General features: G+C 40.8%; 2 protein-coding genes and 1 long non-coding RNA gene across 5 annotated transcripts; all 3 read right to left on the minus strand.

The window, feature by feature from the left end:
* Positions 1-1,379: 1,379 nt before the first annotated feature.
* Positions 1,380-6,118, minus strand: LOC116203825 (U-box domain-containing protein 33-like). Of its 2 annotated transcripts, none has more exons than XM_031535770.1 (9): positions 5,664-6,118; positions 5,135-5,238; positions 4,659-4,780; positions 4,476-4,580; positions 4,149-4,377; positions 3,884-4,024; positions 3,278-3,715; positions 2,241-2,978; positions 1,380-2,081 (listed from the first exon to the last, which is right to left on the minus strand). In XM_031535770.1, the coding sequence occupies exons 1-9, from the start codon at positions 5,824-5,826 to the stop codon at positions 1,881-1,883; spliced, it is 2,241 nt and encodes a 746-aa protein (XP_031391630.1). In that variant the 5' UTR covers positions 5,827-6,118; the 3' UTR covers positions 1,380-1,880. The 2 variants fall into 2 exon arrangements, with proteins under 2 accessions (XP_031391630.1, XP_031391631.1); XM_031535771.1 differs by having other exon boundaries at positions 5,635-5,773.
* A 629-nt stretch (positions 6,119-6,747) lies between these two features.
* LOC116203826 lies at positions 6,748-8,185 on the minus strand. Its single transcript, XR_004156305.1, has 3 exons — positions 7,712-8,185; positions 7,184-7,260; positions 6,748-7,060 (listed from the first exon to the last, which is right to left on the minus strand). It is a non-coding gene; the product is annotated as an uncharacterized LOC116203826 (long non-coding RNA).
* Positions 8,186-9,349: 1,164 nt separating this feature from the next.
* Positions 9,350-15,662, minus strand: LOC116204043 (U-box domain-containing protein 33). Of its 2 annotated transcripts, none has more exons than XM_031536083.1 (10): positions 15,506-15,662; positions 14,715-15,301; positions 14,133-14,254; positions 13,909-14,030; positions 13,622-13,726; positions 12,840-13,335; positions 12,595-12,732; positions 11,364-11,891; positions 10,184-10,948; positions 9,350-9,891 (listed from the first exon to the last, which is right to left on the minus strand). In XM_031536083.1, exons 2-10 carry the CDS (start codon positions 14,983-14,985, stop codon positions 9,703-9,705), a joined length of 2,736 nt encoding a protein of 911 aa, XP_031391943.1. In that variant the 5' UTR covers positions 14,986-15,301; positions 15,506-15,662; the 3' UTR covers positions 9,350-9,702. The 2 variants fall into 2 exon arrangements, with proteins under 2 accessions (XP_031391943.1, XP_031391944.1); XM_031536084.1 differs by having other exon boundaries at positions 14,715-15,415; positions 15,506-15,650.
* Between the last annotated feature and the right edge of the window lie 6,200 nt (positions 15,663-21,862).

Here is a 21,862-nt window from a genome sequence, read left to right on the forward strand (position 1 = left end):
TCCACGGACTGTGCTGCCATTCATCCTAATCAATCTTTCGATCGATAGCACCAGAGCCGAACGATTACAGAGAAAGGATACATAGACCATCCATCGTCAATATTTTACAAAAAAAAAAATCATAAATTTAGTACAAGAATTTTAAAAAGAAAGAAAGAAATAAAATACGATTATAATCAAACTTAAAATCACTTGATTTTTAAGTGAGAACGTGCGCCACTGCTGCTCTGCTGCCCGATAGTTCATTGTCGACCATCATCAATGTTTGAGGGTGAGGTTGGGGTCAGCATCTCAGCAAAAAGAGACGGCATTTAATTTAAGGTTCCGGGAAGCGGCTGTTTTAAAAGTTAAAAATTATGAAATCTACTTACTATACGGGAGATTAAAGTTCATGTTGGGGGGTAGTTGGAGTAGTTGAAGCCCATTGGTTTCGCTTTTAATTTTGGGCGGGGGCAAACCTAATATTTATTTACTCCATATATATATATATATATATATATATATATTATTTAGTAGATATATTTCGTGGGGATTGAAAGAATTTAGTTTTCATGGACAAGCAAGAACAGCGAAGGTTGCTTGTTTGCTTGCGATCATGGACCAGTGCGTGTGTATGTATGGTCGTCGAGGTTGGTTTCTTTTTGTTGAGTGGTTTTGTTTGGTAGGCTAGAAAAATTCATCATTTGATTCGATTTTTCCAGAACTCGAGACGTCTCAATAGTGAGTCCAACACTCATCAACTTCTAGCGTCCGTAAGTATACAGTACAAACTTCAATCTTTCCATTAGAATCTTAGATAGATGAACTACTATTGTCATCAAGCCAAATGCTAGTAAGACTGATTGTGAATATATATATATATATATATAAAAAGAGACATTCGAATTTACTGAATAAATGTTTGTGATAATTCCTACGTGTATAGTTATTCCTTTTCTAAAGTTATTAATGGAAGATTATTCGGGTGATCACTTTTTTCTTCTTCTTGGTAAAAATGCGAGACTGAAACCGATGCTCATCGGGGTGATTACATAATTTTTATTAATTAAGCAGAGCAGGCAGATATGGATAAGATTATTGAAATAAATTCATAGAGATATATCCCTCTCAATGAAATTAATCGCGCGGCAATTGCGGTTGCAGCACATGAAGGTTCCTCCTCTCTTTTTTTTTTTTTTTTTTTTTCTTTTTTCCCAACCAATCATTCTTCTTATTCCTCACGTGGAGGTTTGGTGGGTGCAGGACGGCAAACTCCTAACAATCTCGCCTCGTCAATAACTCTCGCAGCTGTTATTTTATGGCAGCTCTTTTTTTTTCTTTTTTTTTTTTGCTGGGTATGTTCGTACGGCAATTCATGTTTGTTTACAACTCATTCCGACTTCAAATTAATGTCCCCAACTTCACTCAACTCCCTCGAGTTAAAGCTCAAAACTAGATTACATGCATTATTATACAGAGACAAACAGCAAAGCTGCTGATGTAGTTTCATTGTACCAGGGCAGGCCGACCGATTGATTCATGCAATTCACACATCAAGTCGTTGCCCCAAAAATCGGTTTATATGATTTCCTTGGAAGAAACTGGGCCTGAGGAATCAATGGTTCGGGTGCCTTTGAAGTTTGACCTACAAACTCAGCCCAAGAAGTGTAATGAAATGGAGGCCAATTTTTACAGACTTCCATTAATGCATCAGAAATCAAGTTCAGAACCCGTTTTCAGAAGCTAAAGATGAAGAGAAGCATACTTGACCCAAAAAAAAAAAAAGATGGAAGAGAAACATGGAGAAGAGACCGGAATCGAGGCTAGGACTGTACCCTTACGTGCCGAAGCAAGAGTAATAAAGTTGGCCCTTAGGCCTTAGCTGTCGTGACATGAGACCTTCACGAGACGGAAAAATGAGGATGGTTGTCCAGCCACTCTTGGATCATCGACCGGACGACGCGGTTCGGGGTGAGATTTAAGTGATCGAGTGGAAGGTTCGTCAATGGTGAAGTATTGTGGCCCCTGTCTAACCATTCTCTCACTTCCTGTGCCTCATAGGTATAGCCGTCTGCTGCCACAGTTGGTTCTTCCATGATTTCCTGCGCGTAAGAGTGCAAGTTGGTGAGGTTCGTTTAAGACCAATTCCCAGCCGTGAAAAGTTCGCGATGATCGAACGAGGCGGCATAAGACTGCAGTTTTCTGCAAACCCAACAGAAACTTATTGTTCAAGAAATAAAACAAGCAAAGAGTGATCTCACGTGTGAGATTGGGCAGAGATAATTGTCCGGTACTCGATCATCTTCTTCGGGATTGGATTGGTGAAATGATGGGACTTCAACATGAGAAGCTCTCTGCATTTCAAGCACGCTCCACACCTCCGACCCTAGATCGGGTCTATTATTTGGATCCATGTCACAACACCTTAGCGCCAAGTGAGCCAAATCAGTCGCTAATCTAACCGGCCATTCTCCTGCTAATGGGTCCAAGAGAGCAGTCATATAGCTCGTGTTCCCTCCATTCACTGCATCTCGCATCTCTCTATCTAAATTAAACGCGACCCTCCCAGTCAACAGCTGTAGAAGCACAACCCCAAATGAGTAAACATCGGACTTGGCCGACAGCTCTCCTGTGGTGAGGAAGTGAGGGTCCACGTGAGGGCAATCGCCTGGTTCTAGATTAATTCGAAGGCCTGGTCCCCTCCCGAAACCGCAGAGTTTCGCTGCAAAGTTAGCGTCAAGCAGAATATTCCCAGGCCTCAAGTCACCATGGATATACAAACTAGGCTTATTGGTGTGTAGAAAAATTAGAGCAGAGCAAATTTCTGAGGCAATACGAATACGGGTTTGATATGAGAGGAGTGGCGTGTCAACTTGATAGAGAAGTTGATCCTCAAGTGAACCATTAGGAAGATACTCGTATACTAGAGCACAAGCTTCAGGACAGATGCCGATTAGGGTCATAAGGTTCGGGTGCCTCAGCTTACTCATGATGTCGAGCTGAAATGTAACGAAGAAATGCATCAGACAAATCAAAGAAAGGGTACTGTGTTTACCATCTTTCAGGTTCACCACCACCAACCCCCCTCCCCTCTCCTCAGGAGGCAGAGCCGTATGCTTTCTGTGCTTTAGGAAACACCAGAAAAATATGCAAAAAAAATAAAAATAAAAATAATGCAGATAAAATTTTATGCAAGTGAATATCTTCCAGAAGGAAAAATATATATGGGTGGAAGAAATGACCTATTATTTTGATGTTATTTTAACTATAAGAAAGAAGCACGAATATAGAAACTTGCCTCCTGTTGGAACTGTGATGGGGCTCGAGGGCTATCAGACTGCAGCATTTTCACTGCCACTTGCGTGTGATGAAGAAAACCTCTGTAGATGTTGCAATAACCATCTTCTCCAATCTTCTTGGAGGGCTCAAAATTATCGGTAGCCCTCTGAATTTCTAGGAAAGAGAACTCTGACAAGAAACCTTCCTGCTGTGAACTAGAAGCCTCTGAGGCTCGATCCCTAAGGAGATCCTCTGTGATTCCAACCGCATTGTCCCGCTCTACCTGTAAATCATCCCTTTCTTGCTTGCAACTTTCAAGCATTCTCTCTGAAGCAACGATCTTATCATTTAATTCTTTTGTCATTGCTTCGTATGCTTGTTTCTCTTTAGTGAGGATATCTTCGAGTTCCTTTCTGCGTCTCGACTCCTCCTTGTACATATTTTCAAATGCTCTTGCCTGCATATTGATAGTGTGGTTTATGTATCAGATCAAATAGGTCCTCAAAGAGTCCAGCTGGAGTTAAATGGAAATTTCCGATTCGGAGAGATCAAGAACGTAACTGTAACATAAGTATGAAACTGGCTATCAGATAACAGTTTATAAGCATCAAGTTATAATAGTTACCCTGCGAATAGCTTCGATGGCATTCTTTTCAGACTTCTGAAGGCGCCTCATCAATCCCCCAAATGCCTCTCTTCTTGCATTCTCAGCCTCCACCATTGATCTTTCAAATTGATCATAGATCTCATCGTTCCTAATTGCTTCCTACCAGAAAGGCAAAAAGAAAAATCTCAGTTTATTAGGGCCGTTGGCTAAGATTTTCACTTGGGTAGCTCATGAATCTGACTCAGGATTCCGCAGATAATCAAAACAATTATGATCTTGTTACCGGTGGATTGAATGGAGGAAAATGATGAGCATCCTCAGATAGAGGTGCTGAAGCAGGCACGAATATGGATCCGCTTGACTCTCCTCTCTCGTAAGTAACCATAACCAAGTCATCATCCACTTCGCTCGAAGCAGTCGAGCTTGGAGAACTCCTCGAGTTGGACTCTTCAGAGTAAAGTGGTACCGATGAAGGCATGAAATCCATGTCAACAGTATTTAAATCTCCTTCCCTGAATAAATTCCATAATATCACAGAGATGGTCATGAGAAATTCAAGAGATTAACAATTATGCAGAAGGCTTTTGCAGGGATGTTAGGGCCGGTTTACCTCCTATGAATCACGCGGCCCCTGCAAGTGAACCAAATTTGACAAGAAGGGTGTGCATGGAGATTTACAAACATCGCTTTGGTGGATTTGAGCTCTGTCATCCCCCTGAAAATTTATGGAATTCATAAAACCATTGGATTTCTACGTAGCATAAAGAAAAATAATCATGTACTGAATTTATACTCTGAATAGTGAACATCTGCTGCCGCTCCCATGACCAGCTTTGTGACTGCATGCAGCTCGATGAGTTCCACAATTCCTTTCCCAATATCACTCATCTCAACAAATCTCTTCTCCGCATAAACCTTCAGAAATAAGCAAAAATAAATATGTTGCCAGCTATGTGATAACTATTGAATTGATTATTGGGGGAGAATATGCATTTTTATTTCCCATTCAAGAGAAGATAGGAATTATGAATGATGCCATAATCACAATATGTAAGTCAAAATTAATCAATTTGAGCTGCTTGAAAAGATGCTTTTTTTGTCACCTACCTCAAATTAGACACAGTAAATTACTGCAATATGAACAACATACCCAACTTACTCAGAGAAATAAAGGGCATGGGAAACTGGGATTCAATTGGAGAAAGAAAGGGCGTTCTCAGAGGCAACAGGTCTCTAGTTTCTGAAGAGGCAAAAGGAGAATGTGCGAACCTCAGCTTGATTACAGATGTGGATGTAAGCATCCAGGACTTTGTGCATGTTTTCTCTCTCGAGCTCACGGCGAGCCCTGACTTCGTTGTCACTGAGTGGACCCACTGTAGCATTTTACAAAAAAACAACCAAGTAGAAACTTGTAACACAAGCCATAAATAATAGGGAAAAAACAGTCTTGATGGATGTCGAGCAGGGGTTTGGCACTACGCTTCACGAACAAAACCGGGATAAGAGAAATCTGCCGGGTCGAAGCACAGCAGCTAGCTAGCTAGCAAACTAACACTTGATTACCTACTACTGCTACTACTACAACTACCAGAACAACTAATTACTTTTCTACTCCAAACAAACGACTCCAGGAAAATCGTACAGCTGAACAGATCATCAGAACAGAAAACAAAGGCAATCAATATTCATTGCCCAGACAAATATTATATCAGCAAATAAACGAGGAAGCTTTCAGCAGCTAAAATTGGTAAAGCAAGCAAGAGCCACACTTTATTTGTATATGAAGACGGGCACTGACTGGTGTAATCGATGCGATCCGGCTGATGAACATGAAGAATCCGAAAATGTCCACCGAAGTTGTCGAGGGCCCAACGGAGAGTGGACTTGCTCTCCTCGACGTCTTTCCCGACCGCCACGTAAACTCTCTCGTTCACAACCCGCGCCGGCGATTCCTCTCCCATCCTCCGCTGGTGCACAAAGTAAACCCAGAGAGAAAGAGGAGAGGAAAGGAGATGACTGACACTCTCTCTGCTCTTCACTGATGGCGATTTTTATACAGCCCAGCCGGGAGTATGGTATAGTAGAGAGTTTAACTTCTAGAGGAAGGTTGCGAACAGGGAAGGGAAAGAGAGAAGAAGGACCCACCCAGCCAAGAAAAATAAAATAAAATCAGGACTTTTCATTTCGTCCATCATTGATTCATTCATTGGAGACACAACCAAACCAAGGATCCAATCCAATCCGTCCCCACCCCCCCCCCCCCCCCCCCCCCCCCAAAAAAAAAAAAAGGAGAAAAATAAAAACCCCATTGTTATTGCCCTGTTGAACTTGAACCTCTGTGTGTCTCTGCGAGTCTGCATCATCAGCTCTGCAGCATAGTGCCGGGCCTGGCTGCTCTGTGCCTGTACGCTCAGTTAACCTGAGAAAAAGCTTCTTCTTTTTTCTTTTTTCTTTTTTCCCAGTTGTCTCGGCAGATGGAAGTCAGTCCATCGGGGACCCTAAAATTACACTGATGATTCAAAAAATTTCACTAATATATCAAGTTGATCTAAAAAATTTTTTTTCTTATTTGATGATACAAAATGTTTCAAAATCTCTCTCTCCTTCGACGATTCTTCCATTTTTTTTTCTTCTTCTTCGAGAATAGGGCGAGGGAAGGGAAGAGCAAGACGAGAAGAAAAAGAAGAAAGGGGGGAGGGGGGAGAGAGGGGGAGAGAGAGAGAGAGTTTACTGTTTCAATCACGTCAACGACGCTTGACGGTGTCAGTTGCGATTTGACGATTTATACTATCATGTTACATTTTTGCAACATTTTGTACAATAAAGTAACAAAGAAAAATTTTTGAACCAACTTGATATATTAGTAAAATTTTCTAAATCACCAGTGTAATTTATCCAAAAAAAAATCTTTTTTTTAAGAAAAATATTTTAATAAAACAAATAATTTATTTGATAGTAGCGATTTTTGAAATAAAAAATCAATGAATATTCATTGGCAATAAATCACTCTTTTTGAAATACTCTCTTCGTGACTTTTTAAATTCTTCCCCTCTGGGCAAAATGAGTTCTTAGAGTTTGAAGTAATTCTTCAATACCAGGAGTTGACTTCGAGTATGCTCTGTACTTACCTCTTATGAGGATCATGCACATCAGAAAGAATTAAAGTATGCTCTGTGTTTGCCTCTTATGAGGATCCTGCACATCAGAAAGAATAATGTCGCTCAGATATTCGATCTAAGGTAATCCTAGGAAATCGATGGTATTAACGGTACAAGTTCTGAAAATGTGTGACGGAACGCAAGGGCTTGAGCATGTTACCCAGGAGAGGCGTTGAGCATGATCACATATCCTTCAGGGCTTATGTCGTTAATATTATTGCACTTCCCTAGCTTCACCTATAATTGAACAAGTACAAGGAGAAAATGTGCAAGAATGTACATTACAGATAAAAAAAACAATAAATCCACCTAGATCAATACAAAGAAAAATACAAAGTCACCGAAACACATCAAATAATGATAAATACAATTGTAAAGATCATTCAAGTTGCTATAGTTCGTTTTAAACATTTTGCGACTAAACTTTATATGGACTTCATTGGGAAGTATAGCATAGCACAATCTATGTAGAAACAGCTAGAAAAAGAGTGATAGAACCAAGAGGAGTCTTGGACCGGTACCCAGTAGGAACCCTTTACAAATCACACCGCTAGACCAAATCAATCAACCAATTTCTAAACAGCCAAATCCCTAGATAGTCAAACCAATTCGGCAAAATTTCTTTAACTGATTCAAACCAGCAACAGTCATACTAATCAAAATCAGCTAGACTATCAAGTCAATGTACCTAAACTTCCTTGATTGGTTCAAACTTACGAGTGTTGTCGAGGAGCCGAGACCTGTAAAACCAACAAAAAGGGGGACAACCATAAAAGATAGAATTCACAAGCAGTCGGTATGATTGGCTAAGCCTAAAGTGCCATCATTTGTAGTGGAGGGCAGGGATTCTATCGTAGGAGCGGAGGGGCGGACAACCGAAGACTCCACCAGAAGGGAGAAGCCACGAGGGAAGAGGAGGGGTGGATTAGCAAACTAGCGGGGAGGGTAACTAACTGGAGAATGATTGTTATTTAGGGTTTTTGTCCCGTTTCCATTGAAAAAAAAAAAAAAAAAAAAAAGGACCAGAGAAGGCTGCCACTGCGAGCATTTGGGTCAGACCCAAGCCCGACCCAAACTCCAACTGAAACTATCTGGCTCAGCTCCGCACCCGATTCGGGCAATGTATAGCAAATAGCACTTCTTAAGTGGTATTGGGGGTAATTCATATGCGAAATGGACTATTTTCGCAGTCATAGGCAAACGACCTGTGATACCTAACCGACTTGCTCTCTCGGATGATAGTCGTTTCATAATTAAAAATTGCTCATGTAATTCGACTCTTCTCACTCATTTACTATGTATTCTTTGACTAATGCTTTCCATTTCGTGAAAATCATCCCATTGTTGCTGATAATATTATATTTGAACTTGCTCACTATCTCAGATGATTGTCGTTTCATAATTAAAATTGCTCGTGTAATTCGACTCCTCGCACTTATAGTTGCTTACCAGGTATTCTTCGACTAATACTTCGTATTCGAGAAATCATGCCGAAGCTGCCGATAATATAATATAACTTTTTCTTTTTCTTTTTCTTTTTTTGGGTGAAAGCTGTCGTCTCCCACGTTCTCCATTTTTTCTTTTTCACAATGAATAGTGCTGAGTGGAAGTATCTTTCAATTGATCTTTAATTCATTGAATCTGCCATCGATGATATTCAATTATAAATCTCCGAAAACACAATAATAATGGCAGAATAAAAGTGAAAGGGAAAATTGTGTCCTATATCTCAATATTTACGCGTTATCTTAATTTTATCTTATATCGATTTTTTTTAGGTATCCTAACGTTAATAATTTGATATCAAATCTATTCCATCGTAAACATTCCGTCCATTTTTAACGGAAATGCTAGCGTGTTAATTGCTTGACAGCGCTAACGTGGAGTGTGTGACTCTCAATACAAGAAAAAAATAACACTATGTATCTCAATCTTTTAACATTTTCTCAATTTTATCCCAACTTTTTTTTATTAATTTTATCTCAATCTTTTCATAATTTCTCAAATTTATCCTCACCCGTTAGGATAATATTGAGAAAACAGTAAAAGATTGCAATAAGATTGATATACTATCGCAATGTTAGAATAAAATTGAAAAAGCATTAAAATGTTAGAATAAACTGAGAAACAACAAAAAAGTTTGAGATATACATTGTAACTTTTCTCTTATATCGGAATCCACATATTCTCCACGTCAGATCCGTCAGACAATTAACGGATCACTCAGCATTTCCGTAAAAAATGGATGAAACTTTTACGACAAGATAGATTTGAAACAAAATCATTAAGGTTATAATACCTCAGGAAAAAAAAATCATCATTGTAATAAAACTAAAATAATATGTAAAAATTGCGATACATTACATCAAATCTATTTAGATATCACGTCCCAGTGGAGCGTACCATAATTTACACAATAGATTGACCGTACCTTTAGTGTGTACATACACAAGTAGATTACAAATATTCCTGGGCTGTCCTGTATTTTACTATCTTATCATTTATCATATACATATGCAACTACTAATATACTCTTCAAAATCTGCAGGAAACGTGCATGAGAGAGAGAGTGCGAAACCACGATGCCGACAGATTCTACTCTTATGAGATGCAAGAAAGAAAAATTCAACAACAAAAAGAAGGGCACTCAGCTTGTACATGAAGGAGAACCCGGAGGGTTCAGGTTGAACGGTTATGAACCCACTCCTGGATCGAGGAGCGGAGCGCACGATTCGGGACCAGATTGGTATGAGCAAGCGGGTAATTTGTCATGGGTGAACTGTCGTGGCCGCTCTCCAGCCACCCTCTCAGAGCCTCAGCCTCATATGTGTATCCATCCGCTGCTACATGCGGATCTTGCATGACTTCCTACAGAGGTTCAAGGAAGTCAAAGATGCATCAGAACTCGCCAACTGATAAATTATATATATATATATGTGTGTGTGTGCGCGCGCGCGCATCAACAAAGATATATATTACGCTGACAACCTGGGAAGTCTTGTTTATTTGTCTACAGAAGCCATTTTCAATTCGGAAAACCATATCGATCCCTTCTTTTCACTTACGATAAGGGGTAAAAAAATAAAAAATCTTTCCATCATCAAATAATACCGTCATGTAAAGTCATTCCAAACATAAAGACAAAAAGAGATGAACTCACCAACAGTATGGGGCAAATGAAATATGGAGGAGGTTGCGATTGCTCTCCGCCACCAAACGGAGCGGAGGGTGACCCTCTGCAGAAAGCCCTCATTGGTTCAAGTACCCTCCAGACTTCTGACTCGAGATTGGGTCGGTTCTTCCTGTTCATATCACAGCACCTTAAAGCCAAGTGAACCAACTGCTCGGCCTGCACAAAGGGCCAGTCTCCCGCCAACGGATCTAAAAGTGCTTTTAGGTTTCCTTTGTCGAGGGCATATTGAACTTCTTTCACGATTCCCAGGGCATGTCTGCCTGTTAGCAATCTAAGCAGAATAATCCCGAAACTGTATGCATCTGACTTCGTTGAGAGCTCTCCAGTGGAGAAGAACTCGGGGTCCATGTAAGCAAAGGTGCCCTTAGGCTCAGTCCGGCATAAGAGAGTTGTGTTGTTGCTAGAACTCTGATCCCGATGTAGAAATCGGCAGATTCCAAAGTCGCCGAGTTTGCTCACAAAATGGGCATCGAGAAGGACATTTGCTGGTTTTATGTCACCATGAACGATGCTGTGAGGTTTGCTAGAATGGAGGAAGATGAGAGCAGAACACATCTCAGCAGCAATTCGTACTCGAGTTTGCCATGAAAGTGGAGGGGAGTTGTCTCGACAGCTGAGCCGATCTTCAAGGCTCCCATTAGGTAGAAATTCATATATGAGAGCCCAAGCTTCCGGGCAAGAACCGATAAGCGTGACTAGATTGGGGTGTCTAACTTTACTCAAAACATCGACCTAAGAAACAAAAAAAAAAAGAAGGAAAATATCATGATAATAACTCTAACTCGTTATGAGTAAACAGATTAGAGCAAATTCTAGGTAAATTTTTTCTTTTGCCAGTCAACCATAAGGAAGCAGAACTTTGAACTATTGAATGCACCAGATCAATGACATTTTCCTTTTGCCCCAAATCCTTAACACGGAGTATAGTAGATCCTATAGTTATTTGCAAGGCTTCTATTGGTATTCCAATTATGTGACCCCAGATAAGTGTGAGCGAGGTCCTTCAAGATGGTACTGTCTTTTCTTGGTAACTGGATTTCTTGATTTTATAACCCCCACCCCACACCAAAAAAAAAAAAACAAAGAAAATAACAGATCGCAAATAAACCTATGATTTTCAAGAAAGTACATACTCAAACTGTCTTACCTCCTGCTGAAATTCTGAAGGGCCCTGCAAGCTGTGAGGATGCGGAATCTTGATAGCAACTTGAGTGTGACGAAGAAGACCCTTATATATGCTCCCATACCCGCCTTCTCCAATCTTCAGCGATGCATCAAAGTTTTTAGTTGCCTCCTCAATTTCTGAAAATGAAATCTCAGAGTAGAAACGAGGGGTGGATATACTTGAGCTTTCTCTTTGTCTCGTTCTCAGCTCCTCAGCTTCTTTGAGTGCACTGTCACGTTCTATTTGCAAGTCATCTCTTTCTTTCTTAAAACTCTGCAACAGCTCAACTGCAGATATAATCTTTTGTTCTAACTCCTGCACAACCTGATCAGATTCTGCAATTTGAATCTCCAATGACGATTTCCGCTCCAAGGCAATATGGAGCTCATTCATGACCTCATCTCTCTCACACTTCATCTTTTCAAGCGCTTCTTCTTGTTTTGCAAGTTCTTGCTCAATATCTCTCTTTTGTTTGACCTCCTCACTGTACAGGCTCTCCAGTGCTTTTGTCTGCAAGTAATACATAAAGGTCTGATTAGTATCTCTCAGCCTTCAATTGACGGCTTAATGACGTGCAATAGAACTACTTAGGCAGAGTCTAGAAATTAAAATTGGTGGAGACTCCACTTTTCCATAAAACTGGAGAATCCAAAAATTTTACAAAAGTTCGTGTTAAAAAAAAAAAAAAGAACAAAAAGTTGAAGATGTTCTTCATGCGTGCGAAAAATTAAAGAAAGCCCATCCAGTAGTAACAATATCTTTTCTGAGCCGGATCAATCATGATTTATGTGTGGCACTTCCATTATTTATAACGTATCATACAAAATATAATAGTAATGACACATAATATATACATCTTTAAAAAAATGATCGTATTTGCTTTTTGAAAAGCAAATATAAAACACATCTTATCTATGAAAAAAAATGATCTAATTTGTTTTCTGAAAAGCAAATATGATCTTACATGATTTGTTTTATACGAATCTTCTCATAAAATATTTCTATTAAAATCGAGAAAATAATGATTGGTCTCACAAATCTATATTTATATCTTTCAAAAAATACAATTGCTCTCGTATGGAAAGAAGACTTCTCAACTGGCAACAGAACAGTCGAGTACAGTAAAAATTTCTTAATCAAATTCATATTTGTAATATACTGGTGACGCAATGGCTTAACAAAATATGCACGGCATAGGAAAATGGAAATTTACCCTTCGCACGGCGTCGATAAAGTCCTTTTCAGCTTTTCCACGGTTGATTGCCTCCTCAAGTGCTGCTCGTTTTGCACTCTCAGCTTCTACTAGGGCTCGTTCAAGTTGATCGCAGAGATTATCATCTATGCTTCCATCCTGTAAGAATCCGTCAAACTTCAACAGCTTTCCTCAATAAATAATTAGACTGGAGCACCCATAATTGCAACACATAATAGCTTAAAGAAAAGGGGAAATTAGAATACCAGCACACTGGGAGAAGAGGAATGTTCGCTGACGGCAGCGTCTTTTAATTGAGTTGATTCTAGCCTCCTCTCCCTTGTCACTGTCCTAGAAAGTGACAATGATGCTGAATCCAAGGCTGGACTAGAAGGGCATGATGAAAGAACTGAAGCTGGAGAAGGATTTTCCCTGACGATTCCGTCCCATTCATGATAACTACCCGGTCCGACCAACAAGCTTCTTGCAGTTAATGACTCTCCAGCCTCATTTAGTGAAGAAGAAGCAGTTAATCTGACTCCACGACCGTTGCCATTTGAAGAGAATACCCGAATCAACATATCTTGAACTGGATTAGTCAACTTTACTGGATCACTCTTCTGCGATGAAGAGGATCTTGAACTTGCGAAACTTAATTGTCCAACATTTGAGGGACTACTCATTTGCAGTGCTGAAGTAGAAGCTTCTGCTTCTGCTTCTGCTTCTGCATCTGCTTTTGCTCGATCAGTAACAACACCCTCCCTAAAATTGAAACAATAACTGAGATGAGCAGCAAAAGTAGATCTTGCTTGAATCTAAAAATTCCCAGTAATGTAAAAAAGGAAGTCAAAATAGAAAATTGCACTACTTCCCAAACACTTTCTTACAGGCAATAAAGCAGCATTTACTTAGCTGAGGTATAAGCGTGGTCATTTAGAAATTGTAAAGGAAAATTACTAACTAGCCCTACATAGTAATTTTAATAAGCGTTATATCCTGAAGCATGAAAGTAATTGCAGGACAATACAACGAAAATCTAGCTTATAACCTTGTATATATAAGGTGCCCATTGCAAATAAACCATATATGACAGGAGATAGGTGCTTCATCTCGGATGTAGACAGCTTTCTTCGACTTCAGTTCTGTCATTCTTCTGCAAGTCAAACCAGAGATCAAACATCAGTACAAGGACCCCATGATACGCTGTCCTCATGATCAAAACATGCCTTAAGTCACCCGGACAACAAAATTAGCACAGCTTTTGAGGAGCACAACATGTCCACGGAGGTGGAGAGAAAAGGTAGAGCGAACTAAGAAACTCTTCTAAGCTCTTACCTAGAATAGCGTCTCCCTGATGCTGCCCCCATGACAAGCTTTCTAATGCCATGTAGAGTAATAAGCTCCAGCATCCCCTTCTCAATAGAGTCCTTTTCTATATAAAGTTTTTCTGCCCGCACCTATAGGAAATACAATTTAATGGACTTCATGTCTTACTTAAAATATCTACTGAGTATAGCAGCTTACAATGAAAAGCTGAAGAAGAAGGATAGTGGGCTTACCCCCATCTGCTTACAAGTGAGCAAATATTCATCCAGAAGCTCGTCCATGTCATGCCTCTCGGTTTCACGATGTTCCCTTACTTTCTCTTCTTTGACTGCGTTTACAGGCAATTCCGTACCCACTGCAAACAAAAGAACTCAAGACAGTCAAATAATGAACCAAATGTAATACCCAGTGGCAGCTGCTAGGCAAAAACAAGCAAAAAGAAAATTAACATCGCACAATTCATCATTTGTCTCTGACCTCAGCTCAAACCTTTTGCATTCATTTTTATGTGGGGAACTATTCCCAAGTTGGCAGATCATGTGCTCGACATTGTCAAAGGATGAAAATCAATTCAATCTAAAACCCATGAAACTGACCTACGGATTTTACCATTTTATCTTTCTGATTTACAATAAAAACTCACTCTTCCATCTCAATCATGGGTAATCAACCAAGTGGATCATAATTTCCAGTAACCCATCAATCCAATCATATGTATTAACCAAACTTACTCAAGAAGGACAGCATTTTATAACAATAGCACAGGAATATATACTTAAGCAATCATCCAGGCGAAGAATCAAACGGTGACTTACTGAATGGGATCTTCTGTGCAGGAACGAGGACACAGATGACGCAGATTTTCTTCCCTCCCGAGTTCTGCAATGCCCATATCAGAGTCATTCTGCTATCTTTAACATCTTTCCCAACCGCCACATAAATTTTGTCTTCAATAATCTGTGCCACTGGCACCGGTTCGGGTACAATCTCTCCTCTGCTTGCCATAATCCCAGCAACCCCAATATGATCAAGCCTACTTAGACTGATCCTCTGAGTAAGCGTAGGCACGGGACTCACCACCGCCATGGAACAAGAAGGTAAGCTCAGACAATTCAATCAGAAAGCCGGAGTCCCTTCCCTCATAGAGAATTGACAAGACGTCAAATGCCCAAATTTCACTCCATCAATCAATCCTCTAGGTTCATCGAACTCTTCTTCTTCTACTTCGATTCGGCCACTCCTTTCTTCGGATTACTCAATCGATGTAGCTTGAAATAGATTCGATGTGCAATCTCCTAAGCCGAAGGATGAAGCACCGAAAACCTCTCTCACAATTGCTTCTTCTCGTCATTCAACTTGCAGTCGGCCTCATCGTACAGAGGACGAGCAGATGGAGCAGGGGCTTCCGGTGGTGATTTTACATGAAAGAGGAAGAGAGAATCGTCAAGGTGAAGGTTTTGTTTCGTAAGCTCAATGATTCAGCTGTAAAGGGATTGCTTGTCTTCAGCTCAGACGACTAATGGTAAAAGAACAAACGGGAGGTTCAGCAATGAAAAATAGCAAAATAATCAATGTTGACGAGAACATGTTCGAAAGCAGAAGTTACATTAACAATTCCATGGCGGGCTCCATGCCCTTCTTCTCCTCCATGGTCCACGCCTCTCTCTCTCTCTCTCTCTGAACTTCCAGTTCCAGTGGAGTGCTCATTCAAGGTCTCTCTCTCTCTCTAGACTCTGTCTTTTCTCTCTCTCTTCCATTTGCTTGCATCGTTTGCTTCAAGGGGAAGCATCCGTGGAGCTGAGTGGGACCCAGCACTGCCAGCACAGAGCATTGGGTTGAAATGAAGCCGGCGCACATGAGCCCGCGTTCAACCATGGCAGGTCCACCCGCACTGATTTCGTGTGGGCTCTCGTGGGCCCGGCCCGTAGGACCATCTATATCCCTCGAGATATACGCTGTTTGTATCGCGCGATCATGTCAAAAGTCAACAAATCATTTTTTTTCCTGGTACGTATCATAATTTCCCGAATCCCATTGAGTCCCGATTAATCCAATGAGCTGGCTAATTAAGAGATAAAATTCTTACAATCGCAGATTTTCGGTATTCATAAGGATTTGAATCCGAGACCTTGTTCTTCGCGATCGGGAAATTCAACAGGTAGTCCACTTAGCTCTCGATTATATCTGCCGGAAAAAACAGGTCATAAGAGAGTACATGAAGGGAGACAAAGCTATGGATCGAGCGTGTAGAAAGTCAGAGCTATACATCAAGTGCTCCTCAAGAGATAGAAATTGCAACTGCTCCAACAAAAAGAAAAAACACTATAAGAAGTGGAAGATATCCAAGGACAAATTCAAAAAATACTCCAAAAATATGAGATTTAGGAAAAAGTTCAAGTCCTCTAGATGCTACATTTGCAACCGGCTAGGCCACTTTGCAAAGAACTATCCAAACGCCCCAAAGCGCGTAGTCAAGCTGGTACAACAGCTGGAGAATGCTATCGACATCTCTTTGGAGAGAGATGACATGGAATCACTCTTCTCCTTAGATGAAGCTGGACTCGATTCCATTGCGGCATTGGAAGTTTTCACAGATGCTGACTCTAATTTCTAATAGTCTGAGTCTGACACCTGCTACATCGTGGCAGAGGTGATAGGAGAAGTCAACCCGGTGAACTCAGTCCCACATTCCAGTTTCCATCTACTCCTCGAAGTATGCAAAGCCTATTAAGGTTATTGCATTCATGAACACTGGAGCCGCTCAAACTATCATGAATGTGGAAGTTCTTTCCAAAAAATGCTAAAAGCCCCATACAAAGCATTTCAGCACCTCCTCTAGTGAGATGTTCTCGACCCACCTTATAAGCAAGCCGATCAAGATCCAGTTTTTCCTGAATGTTCTCTTATTACAAAGGTGCTAGGATTAACCTTGCTTAGGAAGGACATCATGATTGGTTGGGATATTGTTACCTGGATAGTCAAGCTCATAATGACGCTTAAAGGAGTCTGATTTGAGCATCACTTCCAACCGTACATGCAAATCCCTTTACTCTTCATGGCATAACAAACCGAGATTGAGCATCTGGTCGAAGGCCTTAAGCAAAAGTCATATGTAGACTCTCACCAAGAGTTCCTCGATAAGTGTCCTCATCCACTGTGGGAGAATGAAACAGTTTTTTGTTATACTGTCTTTCAAGAAGAACGAGGACCTTAACCCTACCAAGGCCAGCCATTCCGGTATGAGCCCCGAGCATCAATAACTTGCCTCATTCAAATGTGCAGACCTCATATAACAGGACCTCATTGAACCCTTCAATTTACTATGGACATGTGAGGCCTTTTACGTTAGCAAAAGATCAGAGCATATCCAAGTCAAACTGAGGCTCCGGCCCCTTAACCATTTCTTCTATGATGATAAGTTTCCATTGCCCAAAAAGCAAACCCTATTCACCAGCTTGTCCTAGGCCAATGTGTTCTCGAAGTTTGACTTGAAAGTTGGATTTTGCCAACTCGGAATTCATCCTGAAGACAGAGCCAAAATTGGGTAGTGTATTCCTAATGCCCATTAATGTGGAAGGTCATGCCTTTTGGGGTTCAAGACAGCTCCATTGCTATTTTAGAGAGCCATGTATCGTATTTTTAATCCTATCATGGACTAGGCCCTTGTGTACATTGATGATATCCTTATGTATAACCCAACTGAAGAGGCCTAAGTCCGCTTACTCCAACAATTCTCGAATTCGGTATCCAATTACGGTATCATGCTATCCGAGACTAAGAGAGCTATTGGCTAACAGGAAATCCAATTCCTTGGAATGAAGCTCGTAAACGGCTAGTACCAACTGGAGCCTCATGTAGCCTAAGAGCTACTAAAATACCCGGAGGAATTACTTATTAAGAAACAAATCCAACAGTTTAGAATTGTGAATTATCTTGGGGACTTCCTTCCCAAGATCGCCTGACTCAGTCGTTCGCTTGAGAAAATGCTAAAGAATGATGCTTCAGCATTGGAGGCATCCCAAACCAAGGCAATTTAGAAACTCAAGGCTCATTTGCAGTCCCTGCCCCATCTCCGGATTCTTTCTACAAGAAAGAAAATACTCCAAACCAGTGTTTTCAGAACCGGACCAGATGATGAACCGGAAGGGGTATGGGTTTATGGGTCCAACCATGGGTTCGATGGGTCGGACCGCACGTTTAATTAAAATAAAATAAATATTCATATTATTAAAAAAATTATGATAATTAAGATAGAAATATGATGATTTCAAAGATATATGAGAATAGTGTAAAAAAATATAAATATATTTAATATTTCTCACTTCAAAATAAATATTGAATTTTAATAAGTACTTAAAAGTAGAGTTAAAAGAATAAGAAAGTAATGGTTATTTGGTTGGTAGTATACTAGTATGAGAAGTAAGAGGTCATGAGTTTAAATCCTTACACAACCAAACAGTTTTTACAATAAATAGTAAACCCATAAAACCCATAGAATCGGCCGATTCAATGGAATTTTGCTCAAAATCGGCCGGTTCTATGGGTCTGGCAGTTCAAATGTGCATTTTGGGTTTTCAGGCGAATCGGACCGGACATGATGCCGGTTCTCGGTTCGATCGGTCGAACCGGCCGGTCCGATCCGCTTCTGATAACAATGCTCCAAACAGATATTGGCTATAAGTACCGGGGTGCAATCTTGATAGAAGAGCTCAATAGTAAGCGCTATATCTGTGGATACAAGAGTGAAAGATTCAAACCATCTGAACAACACTATCATTCTACATTCAAGGAAATCCTGGCAGTTACGAATGGGATAAAGAAATTTGAGCTCCATCTTTTCGAGCATAAGTTCACAGTCGAAATGGATGTCTTCTTTTTCGAAGATGATCTAATTCAAGCAAAAGCAAGTGTCTTATCCTGAACTTCTTAGATGGGCTTAATGGTTCTCTAATTTTGAGTTCGAAGTCAAGCACATCAAAGAAAAGCATAACACTCTTGTTGACTTTTTGTCTATGAAGGAACAAGCATTAATTAGGCAGCCGCTACAGGTTATGCCTGTCATTTGCATATGTACAACACTGCGGGCCCAAAACCAAGCCGCAGATGCACATTGGAACCCAGAATCACCTGGAAGGCTTAAGGGTGACATTCTCCCTGCAGTCTCAGAATTAGTCAAGACGAGGACATTCCTTGTCAAGGCCAAGAACCTCATATAGGAATATTAGTACAAGATCTTTCGGTATCACAGAGGTTTCACCCTCCAACCCTACGGAATGCATCCTTAATACCTATTTATCCATCCGTTTAGACATGCATGCATCTTCTCATATCCCAAGGACATGAAATGGTTGTTTTGGTATTCATGCCACAACTATACTATAGGGATTCAATTCCATCTAGGATTAATGCTCAACTTTCTCAACTGCAACCTCCCAGATAAGGAAATGCTCACCTATTCAACTAAAGATAGGAACCTGGATACTTATTTTGTCCAGTTCTTAGAATGGTTATGGTCTATCCATCAGTGGAAACAACTATTTGAGGAAGAAGCCAGGAGAGTGCCCTCTCATCCTTAGCTGCACAGATACACCATTATTCTGTTCAAGCAGCCATGGAGTATGGTTCCTAGACGTGAAAGACTACCCCAAGCACAAGGAGAACTTGCATGGTTTCAACGAACCTATTCCTCTGAGGTGTGAAGGACTTTTAATATACATTTTGTAGATCTCAAGAACCAATATCGAGAATTCCAGAAGATGATCCGTGTAAAGAACGGAATAATCCCCCGGGGCATCTAGCCACATGCAACCGTCCAAGTCCACTAGGACTATCCAGAAGATTATCTGCTGTCCAAACCCATAATTCAACGGGTCCTTGAAGATTACAACAGGGATAACCCAGTCCCTCCATTGGACTCTTTAGATCTGAAAGCCTTCATGCAGATGGACTTGAATCCACCAGTTGACATGATGACTTAACCACCAATTCTAACTGGAGATCAATCAGGACCTAGATATAGCAATAATGATCTGTCGGACCTAGCTAACTGGCCTTAACCAACAATGTTTGAAGAACACTGATAGAAAGATGTGATTGAAAATGTAAAGTCGGCCTCAGTAATAATGACAGGACATAGGTGTTGGCTACGTTTGTTGGTTGCATTAAAACATCTTGTTATCGTCTTATTCGAGCTCCGCCTATATAATGGCAGCTCCGCTCTACAATTGATCAACAAGGAGAACTTAGAGAAAATTTTCAATACACTCTATCTCAATATGATCTTTTAAATTTTCTCGTTCTGGGCTAAGGGCTTGGGATTTTAAGTAGTTCTTCAATACCAGGAACTGACCTAAATATGTGATGTACTTGCCTCTTATGAGGATCCTGCATATCAGAAAAAAGGTTGCTCGGATGCAATCCGAGGTAATTATAGGGAATCAGTAGTACTAATTATCTTGGACTTAAAAAGACGATACGGAGCTCGTGTTTAAGCATTTGCCGAGGGAAGACTGTGGAGCTCGCTAAAGAGCGTGGTATCGGCTTCTTTTAGCCCTAGACTGTAAGTCCTATTGTACTTCCCTAGTCTCACCTAGAATTGGTATCAGAGCATGGTTGCTGTTAGAACTTTTGAAGGATTCCTTCCCTAATGCTCAGAGTTCTCTCGCCATAGATACCCCTATTGAAATTCCTTAAACTACCGATGTTACACTATGTTGAAACCTCATTCTGAAAGTCCTCTAGACGTAAGTTAGACGCCCTCTATGAAGTTTCCTATCTCAGTGAGAATGATAAAATTTCCGTCATTAACCTACCCCTCATAAACCCATATACTGCTTTCTCTAAACTGACTGCTTTCTCTCCCATAAGAAGCATTTGACATCTCATCCATCGGTCTCCTCACAGTGTGAAAGAGTAAGTTCAATCAATGATGTTTGATCAACACCCGATTCAGACCTCCGAGGCTGAACAGTTTGTTTTCCTCCAAATCTCACTAGAGTTCCCTCGTTAATGGATCTCTCAAGGTTACACTCACCTCTACTTCGGTGCAATCAGACTTGCCCTCAGCTACCATGGTAGGAAGGGCTTGCCCCTTGTTGCCCGAATGGCCCTACTAGACACCAGGTTTTTGGAATACCAGCACGCATGTATAGGGACAATAGAGACAACCTTTAACGCGGGGACAATCTTTGTCACCCTTTTCCCGAACTTCAATACGGCACTCTCAGATCCAAGACTACTCACGACCCTTAAGGTCCACCTCCAGATCACTGGAGGCCCATGGGTTCAAGATTCGGTAGCGGCCACCCTCCACTATCAGATGGCCTACTGAGTCCAGAACCATGCTCTGGATCTATTTCTTCCTAAGTTTGAAGAAGCTCTTATATTTTCGATGGATTCTATGAAGGCATCGACGTGCGTCCATCGCTAGATCTTCAGACAAGACCTAGTCATATTGCTCCTGGATAAATGAGTAACCAACTATGAACGTCTTCATCAAAACGCTCAGACCATCCATTCCTCGAAGCCCAAGTTTGGTCGTAAAGCTAATGGAAAGGTCATGACCACTTTTGACCACAAACCTATCCAAAGCCCGGAGCCATCTCTCCCTCCTATGTTTTAAACAATGATGATGATACAACCAGAAGAAGAAGGGTTGCGGGATAACCCAAGGAGTCAACAGCATAAGCCCCCCATCCACTCTTTTAGCAGTAATAGAAATCCAATGTACTTCTTCCGTGAACCGGAAGGAAAACACTGTTACTATGATGTCTGTGGCTATGAAGACCGTGACATCTGGCACCAGAAGAGGAAAAACCCTTCTTGTTTTGAGGAGGCCGTAAAAAACACAGATTCTAAGCCAGATCCCCCTGAACCGGATGCAGAACAAGGTTTGTCTATCCCAAAAAAGAAGAAAAAAGTCCGCTCTTGCTACAAGCCCCTCCTCAAATGGGTGAAAAAGTAG

Source organism: Punica granatum, chromosome 4 (assembly GCF_007655135.1).
Source record: "Punica granatum isolate Tunisia-2019 chromosome 4, ASM765513v2, whole genome shotgun sequence".
Lineage (NCBI taxonomy): Eukaryota > Viridiplantae > Streptophyta > Magnoliopsida > Myrtales > Lythraceae > Punica > Punica granatum.